Genomic DNA, 22,564 nt, shown 5'->3' with positions numbered 1-22,564 from the left:
TACACGGCGCTGCGGTGCTCGGCGCCGGCGGCAGAGGGCGCGTGCGGTCCGGGGAAGCCGAGGCTGGTGTGTTCGAGCGCGGTGGGGAGCTGGTCATGCTCCCAGCAGAGGAGGCAGAGGGTGTGCTCTGGGGAGGGGCCTCCCAAGACCGACCTCATGGCCTTCAGCCCCAGCCTACCTCAGGGTCCCAGCTCTGCAGACACCGTGAGTGTAACACAATCTTATTCTCAATGTATAAACCAATTTGTTGTTGTTGATTGCCATTGAGTGGATTACGACTCATAGTGGGCTATAAAGAGAAGACCTATAGTCTTTCAATAATTATCATTATTTCTCCAAGTTCATAGAGATTCCATAGGCATGCAGTTTAGGAAGTGGATGCCACTCCTGCTTCCAGTCCTGTTCTAAAATCAGTACTTGAAACTTGTTAAGTGCCATCGTGTAGAGAAAGACTCATAATGACCCTATGTATAAAAGACCTGAAGCCTGTTCTGTAATTACCCACAAATGTGAATCATTCTTCGAGCTCCACCAAACACTACCCACAATGACTAACCATTATTTTGTTTGACACACTTATGGCGCAGTGTTCAGCATCTCAGAAACTCCAAGATACTTCAGTACAGTCTACCCAAATAGTACTTCCATCTATTTAGGTTTAACTTTAATAGCTTTGTATCTGTTTCTCTGATTAATGTTAACTCTCTAAATGCCTTTTATGGTTACTTTTTGGAGCATGTTATCACTGTGAAACCACAGGTTTATGTTAGTGACTTACACTCTTAGATAAACTTTATTATTTTGAATAATTTATTTTCTTTGCCTTACATTACACCAAAACCTTGATGTCTGGAATTTTTTCGACTTGTGGCAAACCTCTATTGGATTTCTGAGGCTGAACATTTCAATGGGAACAGACTCCGGGTGATTTCCAATAGATGACCTTCAGCAGCCAAACTTATGCCACCCCACAGTATTCAAATCCCTGCCACCATGGTAGTCTAAACCCTCAACAATTCATTGCTGTGGAGTGTCTGGGAAGATACTCAAAGCTGGCCTTCCAGGGGCTTTTAGAGGCTGTAAATCTTCAATGGAGCAGCTGTCTTTAGGTTGACAGCACATCTTGCCCATTATGACACTAGATTTTTAAAATTAAATGTTAATTATGTGCACATCAATCTTGAATAACATAATTTCAAAAAATAGGTTTTGATAGATTTAATCTATTTTCCTTGTTTTAGAAAAAATTGTAAGCCAATATGGTCAAATATTTTTTCTTTTTAGCTAAAAAGTGGAATTATTTTCTTGTTAGTCAGCAATCCATATTCTTTTTAGTTACATTTATACAGCTACTGATTTCTTTTTATGCTACTTGTGGACTTGTCTTTGTCACGCTTATGATTAATGATATTTAAAAATGACATTTAAATGGCAGTGTAGCAGCGAATTTTTTCTTGTTACTGTAGGAGATATATTCACATACTTAAAAATCCAAGAAATTAAGTCCATAATGAAAAGTCTCCTTTTAAAACCCAAACCATTTACTTTGTCTCTGAATTTCTGATAGTTTTCCATTTCCTTTATACTTTCCAAGATCTTAAAAAATTGTAAAAGCTAAATTTACTTAAACTGATGACCTTTTCAGTCAGTAGCCAAGTGCTTAATCAATGTGCCACTAAGACTGCTAAATATGATTATGTGTCTGTCTGTCTGTCTATTCATCCATCCATCCACTCATCCATCCATCCAGAGGAATAAATAGTTTGTCTTTCTTTATACAAGCAAATATGTAAAACCCATAAATGTATACTTTAGCATTTTATATTTTTCTACTTTAATATAAGAGAGCTCTGATGGCTTAGTGGCAAGAAGCTGCACTGAAATCCTGAAGGCATGCTGCTTGAAGCCACTCATTGCTCCATGCGAGAAAGATAGGCAATTTCCTCTGCTGTGATTAACTATCTCTGAAAACCTGCTATGGGTCAGTCCCAACTCTACAGTATAGCACCACAAGAACTACCTTAATATATAGTGATGTTCATGCCATGTTAACCCAGAGATCTTTCTCATTTTATTAGATAAAGAAGCACATGATACTTTTTTATATGTTATACTGCATTCTAATTTAAATTGAAGAAAAGAAGTCCACAAGAACCACACCTTTATTCAATCTCACCTAAATTTAAAAACTATCTCTAAAATATATTTGATGCATTGAATACCAATGATTGAAGATCAGATGAGCTGATGGCATCAAGGATATCATTCATGAAGAAAGCAAAATCTGTTTATAAAGACATTAGAGAAAGAAAAGACCAAAATGAATGTCAGAAGAAACACTGAAGAATACAAAGAAGCCAAAGGAAATGGAAGAAATACCCAAGGAAAAGAGATTAATAGGAGATGTCAAAGGACAGCTCAAGAAAACAAACTAAAGTATTAAAACAAACATGCAGAGAATTGAAATTAGAAAATAAAGATGGAGGAACAAGTTTGGCATTTCTCAAGTTGAAAAAACTAAAAAACAAATTCAAGCTTCAAGTTGAAATACTGAAGGATTCTATGGGCAAATGCTTGAATGATCTAAGAAGCATTAAAATAAGATGTAAGGGATGCACAGTCAGTGTACCTAAAATAATTCTGTTTCAGAAAAAGTAGCATATGATGAAAAACCAATGGTAATGAAGAGCAAGTTTAAGCTGCATTTAGGTTTAAGCAAAAGACAAGACTTTATGAATTGATGGAATACCAAAGGGTATTAGACTGCACCAAAAGATAAAGTTCTAGATATTAGTCTCTATCAAGGAACTTGGAAGAAAGCTACCTGGCCAACTGACTGAAAGAGATTAATTTTTATTCTCATTCTGAAAAAAAAATGTCATCCAGCAGACTGTGGAAATTATCAATCAATATCAATAATAGCACATGCAACTAAAGTCTTACTGGTGATTATTCAAAAAGAGCTAAAACATGGACAGGGAACTACCAGAATTTCAAGCTGGATTCAGAAGAGACTATAGAGTGAGGGATATCATTGCTTATGTCAGATAGATCCTGGCTGAAAGTAGAGCATACAGAAGGATCTTTTTGTGTGTGTCTTATTGACTATTAAATATTAACAAATTATAGATAACATTAAGAAGAATGAGATTGTGCTCATGTGAAATTTATGTCAGTCATCTGTCATTGAGTCAACTGTGACAATAGCTCTGAACCTGGTTCTATTCTGAGCCAATCTCACTGTCTCCAATACACATACCTCCATTGTGTCAATTCATCTCATCCAGGGTCTTCCTTTCTTCACTGACTCTTAACTCTTCCAAGTATGACTGCTCCATCCTAACAACATGCTCAAAGTATGTGAGATGGAGCTTCAAAATCCTTGCCTCCAAGGAGCAACTTGGTTTCATCCTCTTTAGGACAAACCTGTTTGTTTTTTTGACAGTCCATGGTATGTTCAGTACTCTTCTCCAGCACCACAACTCAAAGGCACCAATTTTTCTTCTGTCATCCTTAGTCATTGTCCAGCTCTCTGATGCATAGCAAGTAATTGCAAAGATCATGGCCTAGATCAGATGCACCTTATTCTAGACTGACATCGTTGCCCTTCAGCACTCTGGAGAGATCTCTGACAGCAGATTTTACTAATGCAATTCATCTTTTGACTCCTGATTGAGTGTTAATTATGGAACCAAACAAGCTGAAATTGTTCACAGTCTCAATCACCGTCTATCATGTTGCAGCCAATTGGCCCAGTGATGAGAATCTTTGTTTTCTTGATGTTAAACTTCAATCCATATAGAAGATTTCAGTCCTTGACCTTCTATAGCAAACACTTCAGGTTTTCTTCAGTTTCCACAAGCAATGTTGTATCATGTACATCAGGCAGGTTGTTGACGAGTCTTCCTCCAGTCCTGATGTCCCAATCCTCATCATAAAGTCCAGCCTCCCAAATGATCTGTTCTGTATATAGATTGAAAAGGCACGAAGACAGGATGCATCCCTGACATATTCCTTTCCTGATTTTGAACCATGCAGTGTTTCCTTACTCTGTTCTGACAACTTTCTCCTGGTCCAAATATAGTTTTGGCATAAGCACAAGCAAGTATTCTGAGATTCCCATTCTTCTCAAAGTTAGATACATTTAATTGTGATCCACACAGTCAAATGCTTTTATGTAGACATTCCTCTGGTGCTCACTGCTTTTAGCCAAGGTCCATTTGGCATTGGCTACGATGTCCCTAGTGCCACGGCCTCTTTTAAACCCAGCTTGCACTTCTAGTAGTTCTCTGTCAATGTACTGTTCCAGTAATTCTTGGATAATCTTCAGCAGGGTTTGTTTTCCTTGCATATGATATTAGTAATAATATTTGATAATTTCTATACTCTGTCAAATCACCATTTAAAGAAAAATGGGAATAAATATGGATTGCTTCTAGTCAGTTGGTCAGATAATTGTCATCCAGATTTCTTGGCACAATGTGGTAAGCACACCCAGGACTGCATCAGATTGTTGAAACATGTCAATTAGTATTCCACCAATTCCTGGGGACTTATTTTTTGCCAATTTTTTTCAGAGGAGCTTTAACGTCTTTCATTACCATTGCCTCTTGATCATGTTGTTGTGTGAAATTCTTCTGTGTCCACCAGTTCTTTTTGGTGCAGTGACTCTGTTGTGTACTCCTACTTTGTTTTGATGCTTCCTGAATCATTCAATATATACCAAGAATAAGTTGTCCAAACAGAACAAGTGAACACAGCATGATTTAAAGTCAGAAAAGATGTGCATCAGGGTTGCATCCTTTCTCTATACCTAGTCAATCTATATGCTGAGTAAATAATTCCAGCAATTGGACTATATGAAAATGAATGTGGCATTGGGATTGGAGGAAATCTCTTCAGCAAACTGTGTTATAAAGATGACACAACTTGACCTTGCTTGCTGAAAATGAAGAGGACTTGAAACACTTGCTGTAGAAGATCAAACACTGCATTCTTCAATATGAATTATACCTAATCACCAAGTAAACAAAAATCCTGACCAGTGGTGGATGAAACCTCATCAATACACAACATCATGATAGATGGAGAAAAGATTAAAGTTGCCAAGGATTTTATTTTACTTGGATTTACAATCAACACCTATGGTAATAGCAGAAGTAAAAGATCTATTCCACTGGAAACTTCTGTGGTCAAGAACCTTTTCAAAAGTGCTGAAGAGCAAGGAGCTCAATTTAAAGGCTAAGGTGACCCTCATCCAAGCCATTTTCTTTTCTGTTACTCTCTATGCATCTGAAAATTGGGCAATGCCTAAATATGACAGAAGAATTGATGTCTCTGAGTTGTGATGTTGGAGAAAACTGCTGAATATGCCATCAACTGCCAAAAGAATAAACACGTCTATCTTGGAGAAAGTGCAACTTGGGTGCTCCTTATAGAACCCTTTGTTCTCAAGGAAAAAACCTACAAAGAGTTCAGCAATAGCTTCTCTAGTGTGTTGTTGTTATATACCAGCAAGTCCAACCAGCTCTTAGCTGACACTCCAGTGGGTTTTCAGAGACAATAAATAGCAAAAGAGATTACCCAACTTTCTGCTACAGAATAGCTGGTAGATATTAATGGCATTTTGGGTTGGCAGCACCACTCTGTACCATAAAGTCACCAGAACTCCCATCTCTAGTGTAATATAAGTGAAAAACAGTAAGACTAGTCTCCAGGTTAAACACTTTGATTGTATCTAGTCATCTGTCAGGCTATTTCAAGTCAGTCAGAGCCATGAATAAGTGAAGGAGTATTACTTGTCTTCCCCCTGAAGATTTATTATTATACAAATTCAAAGGAGAGTACGATCAACTGCAAATGAGGCCTTTATGATGACTATGTGAATAATTAACATTTAACTAAGTGTTGAAAGTGTGGATAGAATTTTGACAGGTGATGAGGAGTTGACAGAAGACACAAATTAAATAGAGAAGACAGAATGTGTGTGTGTGTGTGTGTGTATCTCCCCTAGAGGGTCAGCTATGAGTTGGTTCTGATTCAATAGCAATCAATAACAATACCAATACTGGAGTATTGCAGTCTCCCTCATATTGTGCCAATCTCTTGGCATTTTTTTAAATCAGAAAAGTGGTGGATTTGATTGAGGTTTGAGTACAACTAAATGTAACCTATATGCATAAACAAAATTATATGAGAAATAAGGGACAATGAGATGTAGGCAAACATTGAATGCGGCAGGCAAAGGGATTGTTGTCATGTTAAAAAGATATATAAGTGAATTTGGAGAGTATTATTGAAAAGTAATATAATATTTTCAGATATTTGGATTTTGATGTAACTATTAATTAAGGTCAGAATCAACCTGAGGAGACGTAACAACAATATTGATTAGATAAAATTTAGTCAGCTTGTTTGTTCTGTAGTCAGTGTAAGGAGTATAAAGTGAAAATTTTAAGTAGTAAAGGAAAAATAACATTGAAAATATGGAATTGAAAATGTTTAATAATGAAGCTTCAGAAGTATTTTAAGATATGGAAGCAAAAATATATTAATTGGGAAAGACTGACAAAATAAAAAGTGTGAAAGCATTATTTTGGAGAGTATCTATATTATTAGATCTGAAATACTAATAATGAAAAGAAAACATCAATAATAAAAATGCTAATAATAGTTTTGGTGCCAAATACTTTTATAACAGGCATTTTACATAACAGGTGTATTTTTAACAAGATGCAAAGGTTTTAAGTAATATTTTAAAGGAATATTTGACATTTGTTGAAATAATAAACCCGGAACTGTAATTCACAATTTTTTAAAAAGTGTGATGAAAAAGAGAAAAGTTAGAATTATTTCTTCATTCATTCCAGAGTAATATATATAACTATTTGCTGTGACGCAGTCAATATGGACACATTTATAACACAAGATCTAAGGGATAATTTTAAACTTGTAATACCCATGACATTTTCCGATTTCACCTCAACTTATTGTTAATTTATACAAATATTGGAAATATTGAGAAGGAATGTTTTTGATTTTGAAGGAATATATGATAGAAACGAAATTAATTAAGGAATAAGGCAGTTTAAAAATATCTTTGTATTTTATAATGTGATAACACAATATTAGAATTAATGAAGGAAAGGATTCTTGAAACCCAAATAAAGAGGTAATTCATGTAATCATTACCTTTTGAGCCGCTTGATGTCGCTGTCTACCAAGATGTTCTCTCCAGTCAAACTCCAGAAGAACCGATCCCCTTGGTTATATCTGCCCACATTAAATGCTGAACAATGGCGGAAGAGGAGGACTTGAATTAAATTACTCCAGACAATACAGTAGGTTATTTTATTTCAAGACAAGATCTATTGATGAGAATAAAACGAATACTTGAAATGGTGTTTTCCTGGCGAGGAGCCCTGATATCCGGGCGCCTGCTGCTGTCGCTTTTCTTCTTGGCAGCCTGGGAGGCGGGGAGCGGTCAGGTCCACTACTCGGTGCCCGAGGAGGCCAAACACGGCACGTTCGTGGGCCGCATCGCGCAGGACCTGGGGCTGGAGCTGGCGGAGCTGGTGCCGCGCCTGTTCCGGGTGGCTTCCAGAGGCCGCGGGGACCTTCTGGAGGTGAATCTGCAGAACGGCATTCTGTTTGTGAATTCTCGCATCGACCGCGAGGAGCTGTGCGGGCGGAGCGCGGGGTGCAGCATCCACCTGGAGGTGATCGTGGACAAGCCGCTGCAGGTCTTCCACGTGGAGGTGGAGGTGAAGGACATTAACGACAACGCGCCAGTGTTCCCGGTAAGGGAACAAAAGCTGTTTGTGTCAGAATCAAGAATGCCAGACTCAAGGTTTCCGCTAGAGGGCGGATCGGACGCGGATATTGGAACTAATTCTGTTTTAACCTATAGACTTAGCTCTAGTGAATACTTTACACTGGATGTGAATTCTAATAACGAAGAGAATAAACAGATTGAGCTCGTGTTAAGGAAACCCTTGGACAGAGAGGAAGTATCTGAACATAAGCTTTTCCTGACGGCCACTGACGGAGGTAAACCTGAGCTCACGGGAACTGTCCAGCTCTTGGTCACAGTCCTGGATGTGAACGACAACGCTCCCAGTTTCCAGCAGTCTGAGTACAAAGTAAGAATGTTCGAGAACGCGGAGAATGGAACAGTAGTTATCAGGCTTAATGCTACTGATCGAGATGAAGGAGTGAATAAGGAAATTTCTTACTCATTTAATAGCCTTGTTTCACCCATGATTTTTGCCCAGTTTAGCATAGATTCAAATACAGGAGAAATAATAACTCGAAAGAACCTCGATTTTGAAAAAGTTAATTCATACAAAATCCGTATTGATGCCACAGACAAAGGTCAACCTCCTATGGTGGGGCACTGCACAATTTTAGTAAAAATTTTGGATATTAATGATAATGCTCCTCAGATTACTTTGACCTCATTGTCTCTTCCGGTCAGAGAGGATGCTCCGCTTGGTACTGTCATCGCCCTGATAAGCGTTTCAGATCAAGATGCTGGTGTAAACGGGCAGGTAACCTGCTCCTTGACGCCCCACACCCCCTTCAAGCTTGTGTCCACCTTCAAGAATTACTACTCGCTGGTGCTGGACGGAGCCCTGGACCGCGAGAGCGTGCCGGCCTATGATCTGGTGGTGACGGCGCGGGACGGGGGCGCCCCTGCCCTGTCGGCCTCAGCCAGCGTGTCCGTGGAGGTGGCCGACGTGAACGACAACGCGCCCGCGTTCGCGCAGCCTGAGTACACGGTGTTCGTGAAGGAGAACAACCCTCCGGGCTGCCACATCTTCACGGTGTCGGCCCAGGACGCGGACGCGCAGGAGAATGCGCTGGTGTCCTACTCGCTGGTGGAGCGGCGGGTGGGCGAGCGCTCGCTGTCGAGCTACGTGTCTGTGCACGCGGAGAGCGGCAAGGTGTACGCGCTGCAGCCGCTGGACCACGAGGAGCTGGAGCTGCTGCAGTTCCAGGTGAGCGCGCGCGACGCGGGCTTCCCGCCTCTGGGCAGCAACGTGACGCTGCAGGTATTCGTGCTGGATGAGAACGACAATGCGCCCACGCTGCTGCCGCCCGCCTCCGCCTCGGGCTCGGGCTCTGGCTCGGGCGCGTGGTCCGCGGCGGGCGTGGCGGGCGTGGCGCGGAGCGAGGTGGTGGCGCGGTCGGTGGGCGCGGGCTACGTGGTGGCGAAGGTGCGCGCGGTGGACGCGGACTCGGGCTACAACGCGTGGCTGTCGTATGAGCTGCAGGCGGCGGCGGGCGGCGCGGCCGGCCCGTTCCGCGTGGGTCTGTACACGGGCGAGGTGAGCACGACGCGCGCCCTGGACGAGGCGGACGCGCCGCGGCAGCGGCTGCTGGTGCTGGTCAAGGACCACGGGGAGCCCGCGCTGACGGCCACGGCCACCGTGCTGGTGTCGCTGGTGGAGAGCGGCCAGGCGCTGAAGACGTCGTCGCAGGTGTCTGCGGGCGTCCCGGGCCCGGAGGCGGCGCTGGTGGACGTGAACGTGTACCTGATCGTGGCCATCTGCGCGGTGTCCAGCCTGCTGGTGCTGACGCTGCTGCTGTACACGGCGCTGCGGTGCTCGGCGCCGGCGGCAGAGGGCGCGTGCGGTCCGGGGAAGCCGAGGCTGGTGTGTTCGAGCGCGGTGGGGAGTTGGTCGTGCTCCCAGCAGAGGAGGCAGAGGGTGTGCTCTGGGGAGGGGCCTCCCAAGACCGACCTCATGGCCTTCAGCCCCAGCCTACCTCCAGGTCCAGGAACAGAAGATTTAAATGAACAACAGGATTTAAACGGCAAAGTAAGTCAGCTCCTGTTTTGCAATTTAAAAATTATTTATTTGGAATTTTTTTTGTTTTCTCCTATTTTCCACAGTGTTTTTCCTACATCTGACTTTCGTTGCACTTGTTCTTCTTCTTTTTCTTGTTAGGTGCCCTCGAGTTGAGCACTACTCTTAGAGACTATATGAATAAAAGGTCTGAACCCTGTTCTATCCTTTGCCATCCTCACGCTTCCTGACACACAAGAGCCCACTCTAGCAGTTGCCATGTCAGTCCACTCGGTTGAGGGTTTTTCTCTCCTTCGCCGACCCTCCACCCTTTTTAACATCATATCCCTCCCCAAACAATAGTCACTTCTAGCAACATTTTCAAAATATATGAGAAACTTCATCATTCTGGCCTCCAAAGAGCACTCCATCAAGACCGACTCCGAAGATATATCAGTTCGTCTTCTTGACTGTCCACGATATATCAGTTCGTCCTCTTGGCTGTGCATGGGATGTTCAGTGCTCTGCTCCAACCATCAAAGGCATCAATTCTTTTTCTGTCATCCTTATTCATTGTCCCAGTCTCCGGGGCATAGCTAGTAATTGTAAAGAGTATGGCCAGAATCAGATGCACCTTAGTCCTGAAACTGACATCACTACTCCTCAATACTTTGGAAAGGTCCCTAACTGTAGATTTCTTCAGTGCAATGCATCTCCCTATTTCCTGATTGCTGGTACCAAGGGTGTTAATTGTGGATCCAAGCAAGATGAAGCTGTTGACAGATTCAGTCTCCTCTCTATCACGTTTCATGTTTCTTTTAAAAAAAATTTTTAAATGCTTTTAAAAAAATTATTGCCATGTGAGTTTCTATTAATAATAAAATGTTACTTGTGTAAGTTATATTTTTTTGCTGAACATTTCTAATAGGTTTTGAATTTACATGATTTTCTACATATTGGCTTATGGCTATTTTTATTTTTACTCTCTTTTATTTTTTGGTCTGAGTTCATCCATCCCATCTTCTCCATTCTTTCAGTGTCCTATAGTGTTAAATGAGGTAGTGTTTATGTATTGTAATTTTTAAGCAGTTTAAATATTTTACAGAATATTTTTTATAGTTTTTACTTTATACTTAATTTTTTGTTCTACTAAAATAAGAAGGGAGTATATAATTTATTGTTACAAATATAATTCCATTTATGATGTTTTACTATTTTGAGGTATAGTTTTACTCTAAGATAAGTTATTGTAGTAATGTAAAAACATTAAAGTCTTTTTTAGCGTCTATGTGCAGTAAAGAAACCTCTGGTTGTGTCGTCAGTAGCAAGTTGCGCTGCTAATCCACGTGCTGACTTTTTCTGTTGGTTCAAATTTACCAGTGACTCCTGAGGGAGGCATAGTGGCCTAGCGGTAAGGAGTTGCACTGTTAATATGGTTTTAATCCACTAGCTACTCTGTGAGAGAAAGATGGACAATCTCCTCCTGTACGATTTGAAATTCTCTGAAATCCTGCCTGAAGTTTAGCTTCACGAGTTGGTTCCTACTGATGTCACACAACAAGCAACAAGTCCTTGGGAGAAAAACGTTCCGTCTTTGGGTTAGGATTTACCACCTTGAAAACTCAATGGAGGGTCGCTCTGAGTAGGAATGGATCTGAAGGCAGTGAGTAAGACATTTAGAAAATTATTATTTTTAGTATGAGAAACACTTGTTAAAGTATGGAGTAATGGATACATTGGAGAATTATTTAAGAGTAATTCATATTTGTATTTTATATATGAAATAGAAGGTAAATATTTTGATCAGAGGGTGTTGTGGTTGTTGTTATTAGGTGCCATCGAGTATGAGTCATAGAGACCCTATGAACAAAAGATTTGAACCTCGTTCTATCCTGTCCCGTCCTCCCACTTCCTGATACACAAGAGCCCGCTGCAGTAGTCTCTGTGTCAATCCACCTGGTTGAAGATCTTCCTTTCCTTTGCTGACCTCTACCCTTCCCAGCATCATGTCCCTCTCCAAAGAATATCCCCTCCTAGGGAGCTCTTGTGGCTTAGGGGCAAGAAGCTGCGCTGCAATCCCAAAGGCATGTGGTTTGAGGCCACTAGTTGCTCTGCCAGAGAAGAATGGGCAATATCCTCCTATGTGATTAACTGCCCCTGAAAACCCAACCTCAGTTATGGGTTAGTTCTGACTCTGTGGTACACAACGCAGCAGCAACATGCCCAAAGTATGTGAGGTGAAGCCTTGTCATTCTTGCCTCCAAAGAGCACTCTGGCTACACCTTTTCCAAGACATATGTTCAGTGCTCTTCCTCCAGCACCACAGCTCAAAGGTGTCAATTCTTCTGTCATTCTTATTCACTGTCTAGCTGTGTATATTCATTGTCCAGATGCATAGCAAGTGATTGGAAACTCTATGGCCTGCATCAGATGCACCTTAATCCTCAAACTGACATTATTGCTTCTAAATAATTTGGAGAGGTCCCTCAGTGCAGATTTTCCCAGTGCAGTGCATCTCCTTGTTTCTTGACTGTTTTGGTGTTAATAGTGGATCCAAGCAAGATGAAGCTGTTGGCAGTTTCAAACTCCTCTCCATCCATCATGTTGCCTATCTGAGCAGGAGCCAATGGTAATGAAAGAGGAAATAGAAGCTGCATTGCAGGCCTTGGCAAAAAATAAGTCCCCAGGAATCAATGGGATACCAATTGACTTGTTTCAATTAACAGATGCAGCATTGGGTATGCTCATCAGTCTATGCTAAGAAATTTGGAGGACAGCTGTATGGCCAATGGATTGGAAGAGGTCCATATTTGTTTCCATTCTCAAGAAAAGTGATTCAACTGAATATGGAAACTATCAAACAATATCATTAATATCACATGCAAGCAAAATACTGCTGAAGATGATTAAAAAACGGCTGGAACAGTACATAGACAGGGAACTGCCAGAAATTCAAGCAGGATTTAGAAGAGGCTGTGGCACCAGGGATATCATTGCTCATGTCAGATGGATCCTGACTGAAAGTAAAGAATACCAGAAGAATGTCTGCCTGGGCTTTATTGACTATGCAAAGGCATTTGACTGAGTGGATCGTAACAAGTTGTGTCTAACAGTGAGAAGAATTGGAGTCTCAGAGCACTTAATTGTTCCCATGTGGAACCTATACCTAGACCAAGAGGCTGTTGTGCAAACAGAGTGGGGGAATAGTGCCTGGTCTAAAATTAAGAATAGAGTGCATCAGGGTTATATTTTTCTCTCCATACCTATTCAATCTGTATGCTGAGCAAATTATATGAGACACTGGACTCTATAAAGAGGATTGTGGCATCAGGTATGGGGGGAGACTCATCAATAACCTACGTTATTCAGATGACACAATCTTGCTTGCTGAAAATGAGGAGGACTTGAAGATCTTGTTGCAGAAGATCAAGAATGCAGACTTTGATATGAATTGCATCTCAATGTTAAGAAGATGAAGATTCTTACCACTGGACCGATAGGCAACATCGGGATGGATCAGAAGAATATACATGTAAATTTTGAATCAGGTCAGTTAATATTTCTAAAATGCTTATAGTTTAATCTGGTTAGTGGTTACTGCATAAAAATTTTATTGCTCCCCAACACCAGGAAAAGATAAAGTAGATGAATGGGATCTTCTAAGAATCAAATCCCTATGCACATCCAAAAACTTCTCCAACAGGGTAAAAAGTGAAGCTACAGACTGGGAAAAGGTATTTGGGAATGACATGTCAGATAAGGGACTTATATCTAGAATTTATAAAATACTTGAGCACCACAACAAGATAAAGGTAATTAATCCAATTGAAAAATGGGCACAGGATATGAACAGACACTTCACCAAAGAAGACATTCATATGGCCAACAAGCACATGAAGAAATGTTCAAGATCCCTAGCTCTAAGAGAGTTGCAAATAAAAACAATGATGAGATATCATCTCACCCCAGTCAGAATAGCAAAATTTAACAGAACAGCAAGCAACAAATGCTGGCGAGGTTGTGGAGTAACTGGAACCCTTATTCACTGTTGGTGGGAGTGTAAAATGGTGCAACCACTGTGGAAGGCAGTATGGTGCTTTCTCAAAAAGTTGCAAATAGAGATATCATTTAACTCAGCAATTCTAATACTGGGAATATACCCCAAAGAGACCATAACTGACATCCAAGCAGATATATGCACACCCATGTTTATTGTGGCTTTGTTCACAATAGCAAGGAGTTGGAAACAACCCAGGTGCCCATCAACAAATGAATGGATACAGAAACTGTGGTATATTCACACAATGGAATACTATGCTGCATTGAAAAACAAGGAACTCATGCAATATTACTCAAAATGGGTGACCCTGGAGGACATTATGCTGAGTGAAGTATTTCAGTTGCAAAAGGACAAATACTGCATGGTGTCACTGCTGTAAAATGGGACTGATATCAGGGTTGGGGTAAGACTGAGAAAAACTGGATAAATTGTGTATACTGCATTGAAACAGTTGAGGGAGAGAATAATTGAAAAGCGATATTTGATAGGATATTATAGTTATCACAAGAGTCCACAGTTAAGGTTGCATAGTGGAGTGTACTTGGGGAAGTGGGATGGTTGCGTGGGGATTGTATACCAAAGAAAGAGTGGTTTTTTTTTTTTTACATTTAAAAGAGAAGAATGAACTGGGAGGGGCAGAGGGAAGGGCTGGGCTGGGAGCAAAGTGCAACAATGAATGAATGGAAATCAAAAATCTCTGTAAATGATTATGAAAATTATTAAAATTTAAAAACATAAAAAATTATTGCTCCCAAGAAGAAAATGAAGTTATAATTTGGGAAATTTAAAATATTAAAAAATTGTCATTATGACCATTCATATTAATGTAATTTTCTATGAAAGTAAACCGTTGAGTATTAGATTAAGGAATTTGAACTCTCATCAACATTAAATTAATGTGTCCAAAGATTTTGTAAAAAAGAAGTCAATACTGTACTTCAAATACTTCAAGGGTCTAGTTAGGACAGACAAGGAGATATATTGGAAATCACTGAAATAATCAAGAATATTCTTTCATTTATAATCCTTGATTTTTTTTTTATTTTGGAAGTTCCTCTAAAGTTGCTAGCCATTAAAATATGAAAGAAAAGACTAATATGCAAAAACTTCAATGTACCAATTGATGGAGATGATTTTGCCTTTGACTTGGGAAACCAAAACCTAGGTTAAGTTTGGGAAACTGGGCAAAGAGCTCACAAGATAGCTTTGCTTGTTTTGTAGTACAATGGGAAGGAAGATAACCTCAAGCACAACTTTTTAAAAAGGAATGGCCTTAAGTACGACAGATGAACAAAAATGATGTAAAACATATCAGGCAAAGCTATAATATAACCTACTGGGAATTGTAAGGAAGAGGAAAATATTAATAAGTGATACAGCCCCAAAAGAATTAAAGTAGGTAGTTACAAGAACCCGTAAGGAAGAGGAAAATATTAATAAGTGATACAGCCCCAAAAGAATTAAAGTAGGTAGTTACAAGAACCCAATGCACTGATAGACACAGATTATACAAATTCTAACAAGGATAAAAATAGAGAGTATTTCTTTCCACTCAGTATATTCAAACAAATTCCTACCTTTCATAAAAACATTTTCCATACTTTCAATTATTTAAGAAAAAATATCTGAATTGCTTCCGTATTTTCCTTCTTTCTTGTTGGGCAACTTTGTCTTTTGTTAATAAATTTCTGGGATTCTAAAAGTTCTGGGAATAAGAACCTAGTCGTGGATATCTTTTATAACAAAATGCTAAATCTAGAAATATAAGACCTTCTGGAACATTTGCATTCTGGAGCAAAATAAATTTCCAATTTAAAAGCCATACGTGTTGAAAGAATCACGGTCATTGTCACTCCATGTCTGTTCTTTTAACATTGTATGGCAAGACTTCTCAGACATGAAAAAGGTCACATATGGCCTGACTAAATTTTCAGAGGCAAGCAGTTCCTTAAATATGCCTCCAGAAATAAGGGGGGGGGGCGGAAATGTAGTTCTCTATTTTACTTTAAAGATTAAGGAGAAAAATTGAATGATGGTATAAAACGAACATGATGATGCTAGAACATTTATTCATGGGATTTGTACTTACTCTTTGCGCCACGTGATGTCACTGTCTGCCATGAATTTCATTCTGATTTGAAACAAAGCGATACACTTCCTCCTTGGAAAATCCAATGCACTGTATTTCACGCTCTGTGCTGAGCAATGGCAACCACAGCAAGATTGGACTGAAGGAATCAGAACGTTTCTCTTAATTTTGCTGCAATTTTTGCTACTTATAAAAAAGCTGGAATATTTGACATGCACTCAAGTCGAGGCGACCCAGAGGTGAGGCATCTGCTGCTCTTATTTCTCTTCTTGGCAGCCTGGGAGGCGGGGAGCGGCCAGGTCCACTACTCGGTGCCCGAGGAGGCCAAACACGGCACGTTCGTGGGCCGCATCGCGCAGGACCTGGGGCTGGAGCTGGCGGAGCTGGTGCCGCGCCTGTTCCAACTGGATTCCAGAAGCCGCGGGGACCTTCTGGAGGTGAATGTGCAGAACGGCATTCTGTTTGTGAATTCTCGCATCGATCGCGAGGAGCTGTGCGGGCGGAGCGCGGGGTGCAGTATCCACCTGGAGGTGATCGTGGACAAGCCGCTGCAGGTCTTCCACGTGGAGGTGGAGGTGAAGGACATTAACGACAACGCACCCCTGTTCCCAGCCACACAAAAGAATCTGTTCATTGCGGAATCCAGGCCGCTTGACTCTCATTTTTCGCTAGAGGGCGCGTCAGATGCAGACATTGGAGCCAATGCTGTGCTGACTTACAGACTCAGTCCTAATGATTATTTCTCCCTGGATGTACCAGCCAATGATGAAGATGCAAAGCCTCTTGGACTTGTATTAAAGAAGCTTTTAGACAGAGAAGAATCTCCAGAGCTACATTTATTTCTCATGGCCACTGACGGGGGCAAACCTGAGCTGACTGGAACCATTCAGTTACTCATTACAGTGCTTGACGCCAATGACAATGCGCCGACTTTTGACAGAACGCTCTATAAAGTGAAACTACCAGAAAATGTGCCCAGTGGAACTTTGGTAATTAAGCTTAATGCTTCAGACTTGGATGAAGGCTTGAATGGAAATATCGTATATTCATTCACTAATGATGTTCCTGCATCAGTTAAGTCTAAATTTCACATAGATCCCTCAAGTGGGGAAATAACAGTCATAGGACATATTGATTATGAAGAAAGTAAATCATATAAAATCCAAATAGAGGCTACCGACAAAGGCTCTCCACCCCTGGCCAGTCACTGTACAGTTCTGGTGGATGTTATAGATGCTAATGACAATGTTCCAGAGTTGGTTGTCAAAACACTCTGGCTTCCTGTTAAAGAGGATGCACAGACAGGTACTGTCATTGCCTTGATCAGTGTAACTGACAAAGATGCAGGGGTAAATGGACAGGTGACCTGCTCCTTGACGCCCCACACCCCCTTCAAGCTTGTGTCCACCTTCAAGAATTACTACTCGCTGGTGCTGGACGGAGCCCTGGACCGCGAAAGCGTGCCGGCCTATGATCTGGTGGTGACGGCGCGGGACGGGGGCGCCCCTGCCCTGTCGGCCTCAGCCAGCGTGTCCGTGGAGGTGGCCGACGTGAACGACAACGCGCCCGCGTTCGCGCAGCCTGAGTACACGGTGTTCGTGAAGGAGAACAACCCGCCGGGCTGCCACATCTTCACGGTGTCGGCCCAGGACGCGGACGCGCAGGAGAATGCGCTGGTGTCCTACTCGCTGGTGGAGCGGCGGGTTGGTGAGCGCTCGCTGTCGAGCTACGTGTCTGTGCACGCGGAGAGCGGCAAGGTGTACGCGCTGCAGCCGCTGGACCACGAGGAGCTGGAGCTGCTGCAGTTCCAGGTGAGCGCGCGCGACGCGGGCTTCCCGCCTCTGGGCAGCAACGTGACGCTGCAGGTGTTCGTGCTGGATGAGAACGACAATGAGCCGACGCTGCTGCCGCCCGCTTCCGCCTCGGGCTCGGGCTCGGGCTCGTGGTCCGCGGCGGGCGTGGCGGGCGTGGCGCGGAGCGAGGTGGTGGCGCGGTCGGTGGGCGCGGGCCACGTGGTGGCGAAGGTGCGCGCGGTGGACGCGGACTCGGGCTACAACGCGTGGCTGTCATACGAGCTGCAGGCGGTGGCGGGCGGCGCGGCCGGCCTGTTCCGCGTGGGTCTGTACACGGGCGAGGTGAGCACGACGCGCGCCCTGGACGAGGCGGACGCGCCGCGGCAGCGGCTGCTGGTGCTGGTCAAGGACCACGGGGAGCCCGCGCTGACGGCCACGGCCACCGTGCTGGTGTCGCTGGTGGAGAGCGGCCAGGCGCTGAAGACGTCGTCGCGGGTGTCTGCGGGCGTCCCAGGCCCGGAGGCGGCGCTGGTGGACGTGAACGTGTACCTGATCGTGGCCATCTGCGCGGTGTCCAGCCTGCTGGTGCTGACGCTGCTGCTGTACACGGCGCTGCGGTGCTCGGCGCCGGCGGCAGAGGGCGCGTGTGGTCCGGGGAAGCCGAGGCTGGTGTGTTCGAGCGCGGTGGGGAGCTGGTCATGCTCCCAGCAGAGGAGGCAGAGGGTGTGCTCTGGGGAGGGGCCGCCCAAGACTGACCTCATGGCCTTCAGTCCCAGCCTACCTCCGTGTCCGGCATCTGCAGATGGAGTGGGAGATCCACAGACATCTATGGATTCTCCAGGGAAGGTTGGTCCTAATATTTTATTTACTTATTTATTGCTGGCTTTGAAGAAAATAATCACTGCACATTCGAAAACTAATTTGGATCTCTCCTGTCTTTCTCTCTGACCAGAAAGTCAGTACTTAAACTTTAGAGTATATTTTTGTATTTCGACACTCCCTTTGAGACTGGCTTAAATAATACCTAGAGCAGATATTTAGTGTATGTGAAGCCAATTTTATTTAGTCGTATTGAATTTCTCCTCAGAACTTCCATTGCGCCTGAAAAATACTCAAGGTTAAAGCAAATTGTATTGGCGCACACCAATGTACCTTCAACACTATTTTATTCAGGGATCCCTGGTGTGTTAGTGCTGTAGGAGTTAGAAAACAATGGTCTACATTAGGAAGGGAATTCTGAGGATAGTTTTTTGAACTTGTTTTAAACATGTTCCTACACATTTTATAAGATATATTTTAAGAATGTGCCTACTGGAAGAATTTGGAAACTTAGACTATTTCTTGAATATTTTCATTTGACATTGAAAAAAATACTTTCTAAGAGAGACTTTCTTCAAGAATACTTTTTAACTGAAAATTTCTTAATTGAGTAGTAGTATTCCCAAGCACATAATGTTGTATGTACATTTCACACTATGATTTCTCTTGAAATTCATGGTCTGGAATTAAAAAAACCAACCAGAAACAACCTCCCCCCCCCCAACAAAAACCCATCTTCATAGATTAGATATCCCCTGTGAGGATGCTTTTCTCTCTTCACAGTAACAATAAAAATAGAGCTCCATAAGTTCTACTGTGCATTTGTAGTCACTGCTGTCCTTGACTCTGGTTGTGGGTGGTGATCCACATCCTACACTGCATAGGGTTGATTCTTTTGCTTGGTAATTTATATCTTTAAAAGCTTCTGGTGAGTTTTCCCTTCTGGAGGCTTTATTTTTCTCTTAGTTATTTTACATAGGAGTTTTTAAAGAATTAGAGAGGAGCAGGGGGTGAGGGTAGGGGAGGACCATTAATCATAGGGTCCACGATTTGATGGGTGGAGGGAGAGGGGTGTGAAGGAAATGGGAAAGATTCAGTGTGGAAAACAATGTATACAAACTTGATAAATATACCAGTATTTGGAAAAAAGAGAGATTTAGTGAAGGAAATGCAGAGTGGCTTCGAGGATAGAACCACAGTACAACTATGAAAGTAAAATTCACTGCAAAGGAAAGACTTCAAAATTTTCTCCTTTGCCCTCATAGTACACATGTTTGCAACACAGTTGAAACTATATCCCCCCCTGCTTCTTTCAAGGCTTGTGTATTCGCTGAGCATATGACCTCTTTTGAGAAGAAAAACTTGATTTTTTTTCAGTGACATAGATATTAATGGAGAATTTAGTTGCTGGATATTTAACCTGTTGCACCTTTTAGTTTTTATCACCTTTTTTTTAAGTTTTAAGTTTTATTTTTACCACAAGCAGTGATTAAAAACATTGCCATTATCGATAAAACTATTAGTATATCCCCACACTATATCGTTTGAGCATTTGAAAACTAAAATTACAAAAAAAGGAAAGTAACTGTGGCTGGCAGTAAATAATATAAAATTATAAGTTATTTGTTATCACAATAAAAACTTTTATCATCCACTTGCATATTTTAAAATGAAACTTCTATGTGTATAATTGATTTCCCAACAAAAAGAATTTTCTTACTCTGTGAAAGATCAGAGCTACTAACCCTTAGTAGCTACAATAAAGCATTGGAGAATGACAACATTCTGTGGGTAATGTATTTTCCTCCAGGATCAATTTGGATCTTGAACGCCATTAAAAGATAAATGTGGCCAAGATGAAGTTACAGAATACTTGCATTTATGAAGCACCTTTTCTCAAGGCAGTATCCTAGTCTCTTAATATGTCATTACTATACCGATACAATAGAAGAGTAAACTGAGACAGAAGATAAATTACTTTTCTCCATCACATGGCTGGTAATTGGTATGGAGAAATATCTGATGTTGATGACCTTCTACAGAGATCAGGAATGGAGTTGCAAACACTTTAAAGAGAATTGGTGTCTTGACTATTATCTGTGTACACTGTGGGTATCTCTGAACAACGACAAAGAGAACTGACATTAAGTTTTAAAACTTCAAGAAATCTCAACTTGTCATTCAGAAAACTTCTGGTACATTCAGCATTACGCAGATAATAAAGGCATTTTGAAATTCAGCTAATGATATATAACGATAATGTAGTTAGGGAAAGTGACCTTTCGCTGCGATCCTCCCTCAATGAAATGTTGAAGTCATGATCAATATTGATTCTTACCGCATACAACGAAGACACAATGTCAACCTTTAAAACTGCATGGAAATGAAAACATACAAATATAAAAGGAATTAAAGAATTACTCACCAAACGTGTCCTTTCACGTGAAGCCACCGGATGTCGCTGTCTTCCACAAAATGGATCTTAAAACAGCATAACATCCTGTTTCCCAGGAACAAGGAAGAGTAGCTACATTCTGAGATCTCAGCCATTACCAGGAGATTGAATTTAAGAAAAAGAATAGAAAAATTCGAGCGCAGTATGCATTTCAAGACAGCTGATGCCGTCGACTGTAAAACAGGATAAAGGTAAGATGTGGGATTCCAGGCCAAGCCGACAGAGAGGCCCGCGCCTGCTGTTGTCGCTTCTCTTGTTGGCAGCCTGGGAGGCGGGGAGCGGCCAGGTCCACTACTCGGTGCCCGAGGAGGCCAAACACGGCACGTTCGTGGGCCGCATCGCGCAGGACCTGGGGCTGGAGCTGGCGGAGCTGGTGCCGCGCCTGTTCCGGGTGGCGTCCAAAGGCCGCGGGGACCTTCTGGAGGTGAATCTGCAGAACGGCATTCTGTTTGTGAATTCTCGCATCGATCGCGAGGAGCTGTGTGGGCGGAGCGCGGGGTGCAGTATCCACCTGGAGGTGATCGTGGACAAGCCGCTGCAGGTCTTCCACGTGGAGGTGGAGGTGAAGGACATTAACGACAACGCGCCAGTGTTCTCAGTAACAGAACAAAAGCTCTCAATACACGAGTCTCAACTGCTAGACTCTCGGTTTCCTCTAGAAGGCGCGTCTGATGCTGATGCCGGCGAGAACGCGATGCTTACTTACAAACTCAGTCCGAATGAGTTTTTCGTCCTTGATATTATAAACAAAAAGGGCAAAGGAAAATACCCAGCTCTCGTTCTGAGGAAACTGCTGGATCGCGAAGAAATCCCTCAGTTGAAGCTGTTACTAACTGCAACAGATGGAGGCAAACCTGAACTTACTGGGTCAGTTTCTCTGCTAATTGTGGTGTTGGATGCCAATGATAACGCTCCTACATTCGACCGCCAAGTTTATGAAGTTAAGATGTATGAAAATCCAGCGAATCAGACGTTAGTGATAAGGCTAAATGCTTCTGATGCAGATGAAGGAATAAACAAGGAAATGATATATTCATTTAGCTCTTTGGTCCCACCCAATATAAGAAGGAAATTTCTAATGAATGAAACAACTGGAGAAATAAGAGTACAGGATGGTATTGACTTTGAAGACAGCAATTGTTATGAAATTCATATAGATGTAACAGATAAAGGAACACCACCTATGGTTGGTCATTGCACTGTCCTAGTGGAGATTCTAGACAAAAATGATAACTCACCTAAAGTGATTGTTACTTCGTTGTCTCTTCCAGTCAGAGAAGATGCTCAGGAGGGCACAATCATCGCTCTAATCAGTGTATCAGATAATGACTCAGGTGCCAATGGGCAGGTAACCTGCACCTTGACACCCCAGACCCCCTTCAAGCTGTTGTCCACCTTCAAGAATTACTACTCGCTGGTGCTGGACGGAGCCCTGGACCGCGAGAGCGTGCCGGCCTATGATCTGGTGGTGATGGCGCGGGACAGGGGCTCCCCTGCCCTGTCGGCCTCAGCCAGCGTATCCGTGGAGGTGGCCGACGTGAACGACAACGCGCCCACGTT

At 42.4% G+C, this 22,564-nt stretch overlaps 3 protein-coding genes across 4 annotated transcripts in view; all 3 read left to right on the top strand.

Annotated features, from left to right (window-relative positions):
- The window catches only part of LOC102877547 (protocadherin alpha-7-like), an 18,765-nt gene extending 8,800 nt beyond the window's left edge, over positions 1–9,965 (top strand). The window contains exons 5-6 of the mRNA XM_006891190.1: positions 8,550–9,821; positions 9,951–9,965. Coding sequence (XP_006891252.1) covers positions 8,550–9,821; positions 9,951–9,965 — 1,287 coding nt within the window. The remainder of the gene's footprint in view (positions 1–8,549; positions 9,822–9,950) is intronic.
- PCDHAC2 (protocadherin alpha subfamily C, 2) overlaps positions 1–22,564 on the top strand; it is a 294,194-nt gene that overhangs the window by 31,137 nt on the left and 240,493 nt on the right. Inside the window, exon 1 of one of the 2 annotated variants that reach the window (XM_006891146.1) lies at positions 16,150–18,537. The exons of the other annotated variant lie outside the window; for it this stretch is intronic. Within the exon in view, the coding sequence (XP_006891208.1) occupies positions 16,150–18,537 (2,388 nt within the window). Of the gene's footprint in view, positions 1–16,149; positions 18,538–22,564 lie in introns of those variants that run through there. 2 annotated transcript variants of the gene reach the window in all.
- LOC102877151 (cadherin-87A-like) overlaps positions 21,201–22,564 on the top strand; it is a 17,425-nt gene continuing 16,061 nt past the window's right edge. The window contains exon 1 of the mRNA XM_006891189.1: positions 21,201–22,553. Coding sequence (XP_006891251.1) covers positions 21,201–22,553 — 1,353 coding nt within the window. The remainder of the gene's footprint in view (positions 22,554–22,564) is intronic.

The sequence above is a fragment of the Elephantulus edwardii genome, unplaced genomic scaffold, assembly GCF_000299155.1.
Source record: "Elephantulus edwardii isolate Elephantulus edwardi_28Jun2011 unplaced genomic scaffold, EleEdw1.0 scaffold00095, whole genome shotgun sequence".
Taxonomy (NCBI): Eukaryota; Metazoa; Chordata; class Mammalia; order Macroscelidea; family Macroscelididae; genus Elephantulus; species Elephantulus edwardii.
The sequence above is the reverse complement of the archived record's forward strand: the minus strand, read 5'-3'. Positions and strand labels throughout refer to the sequence as shown.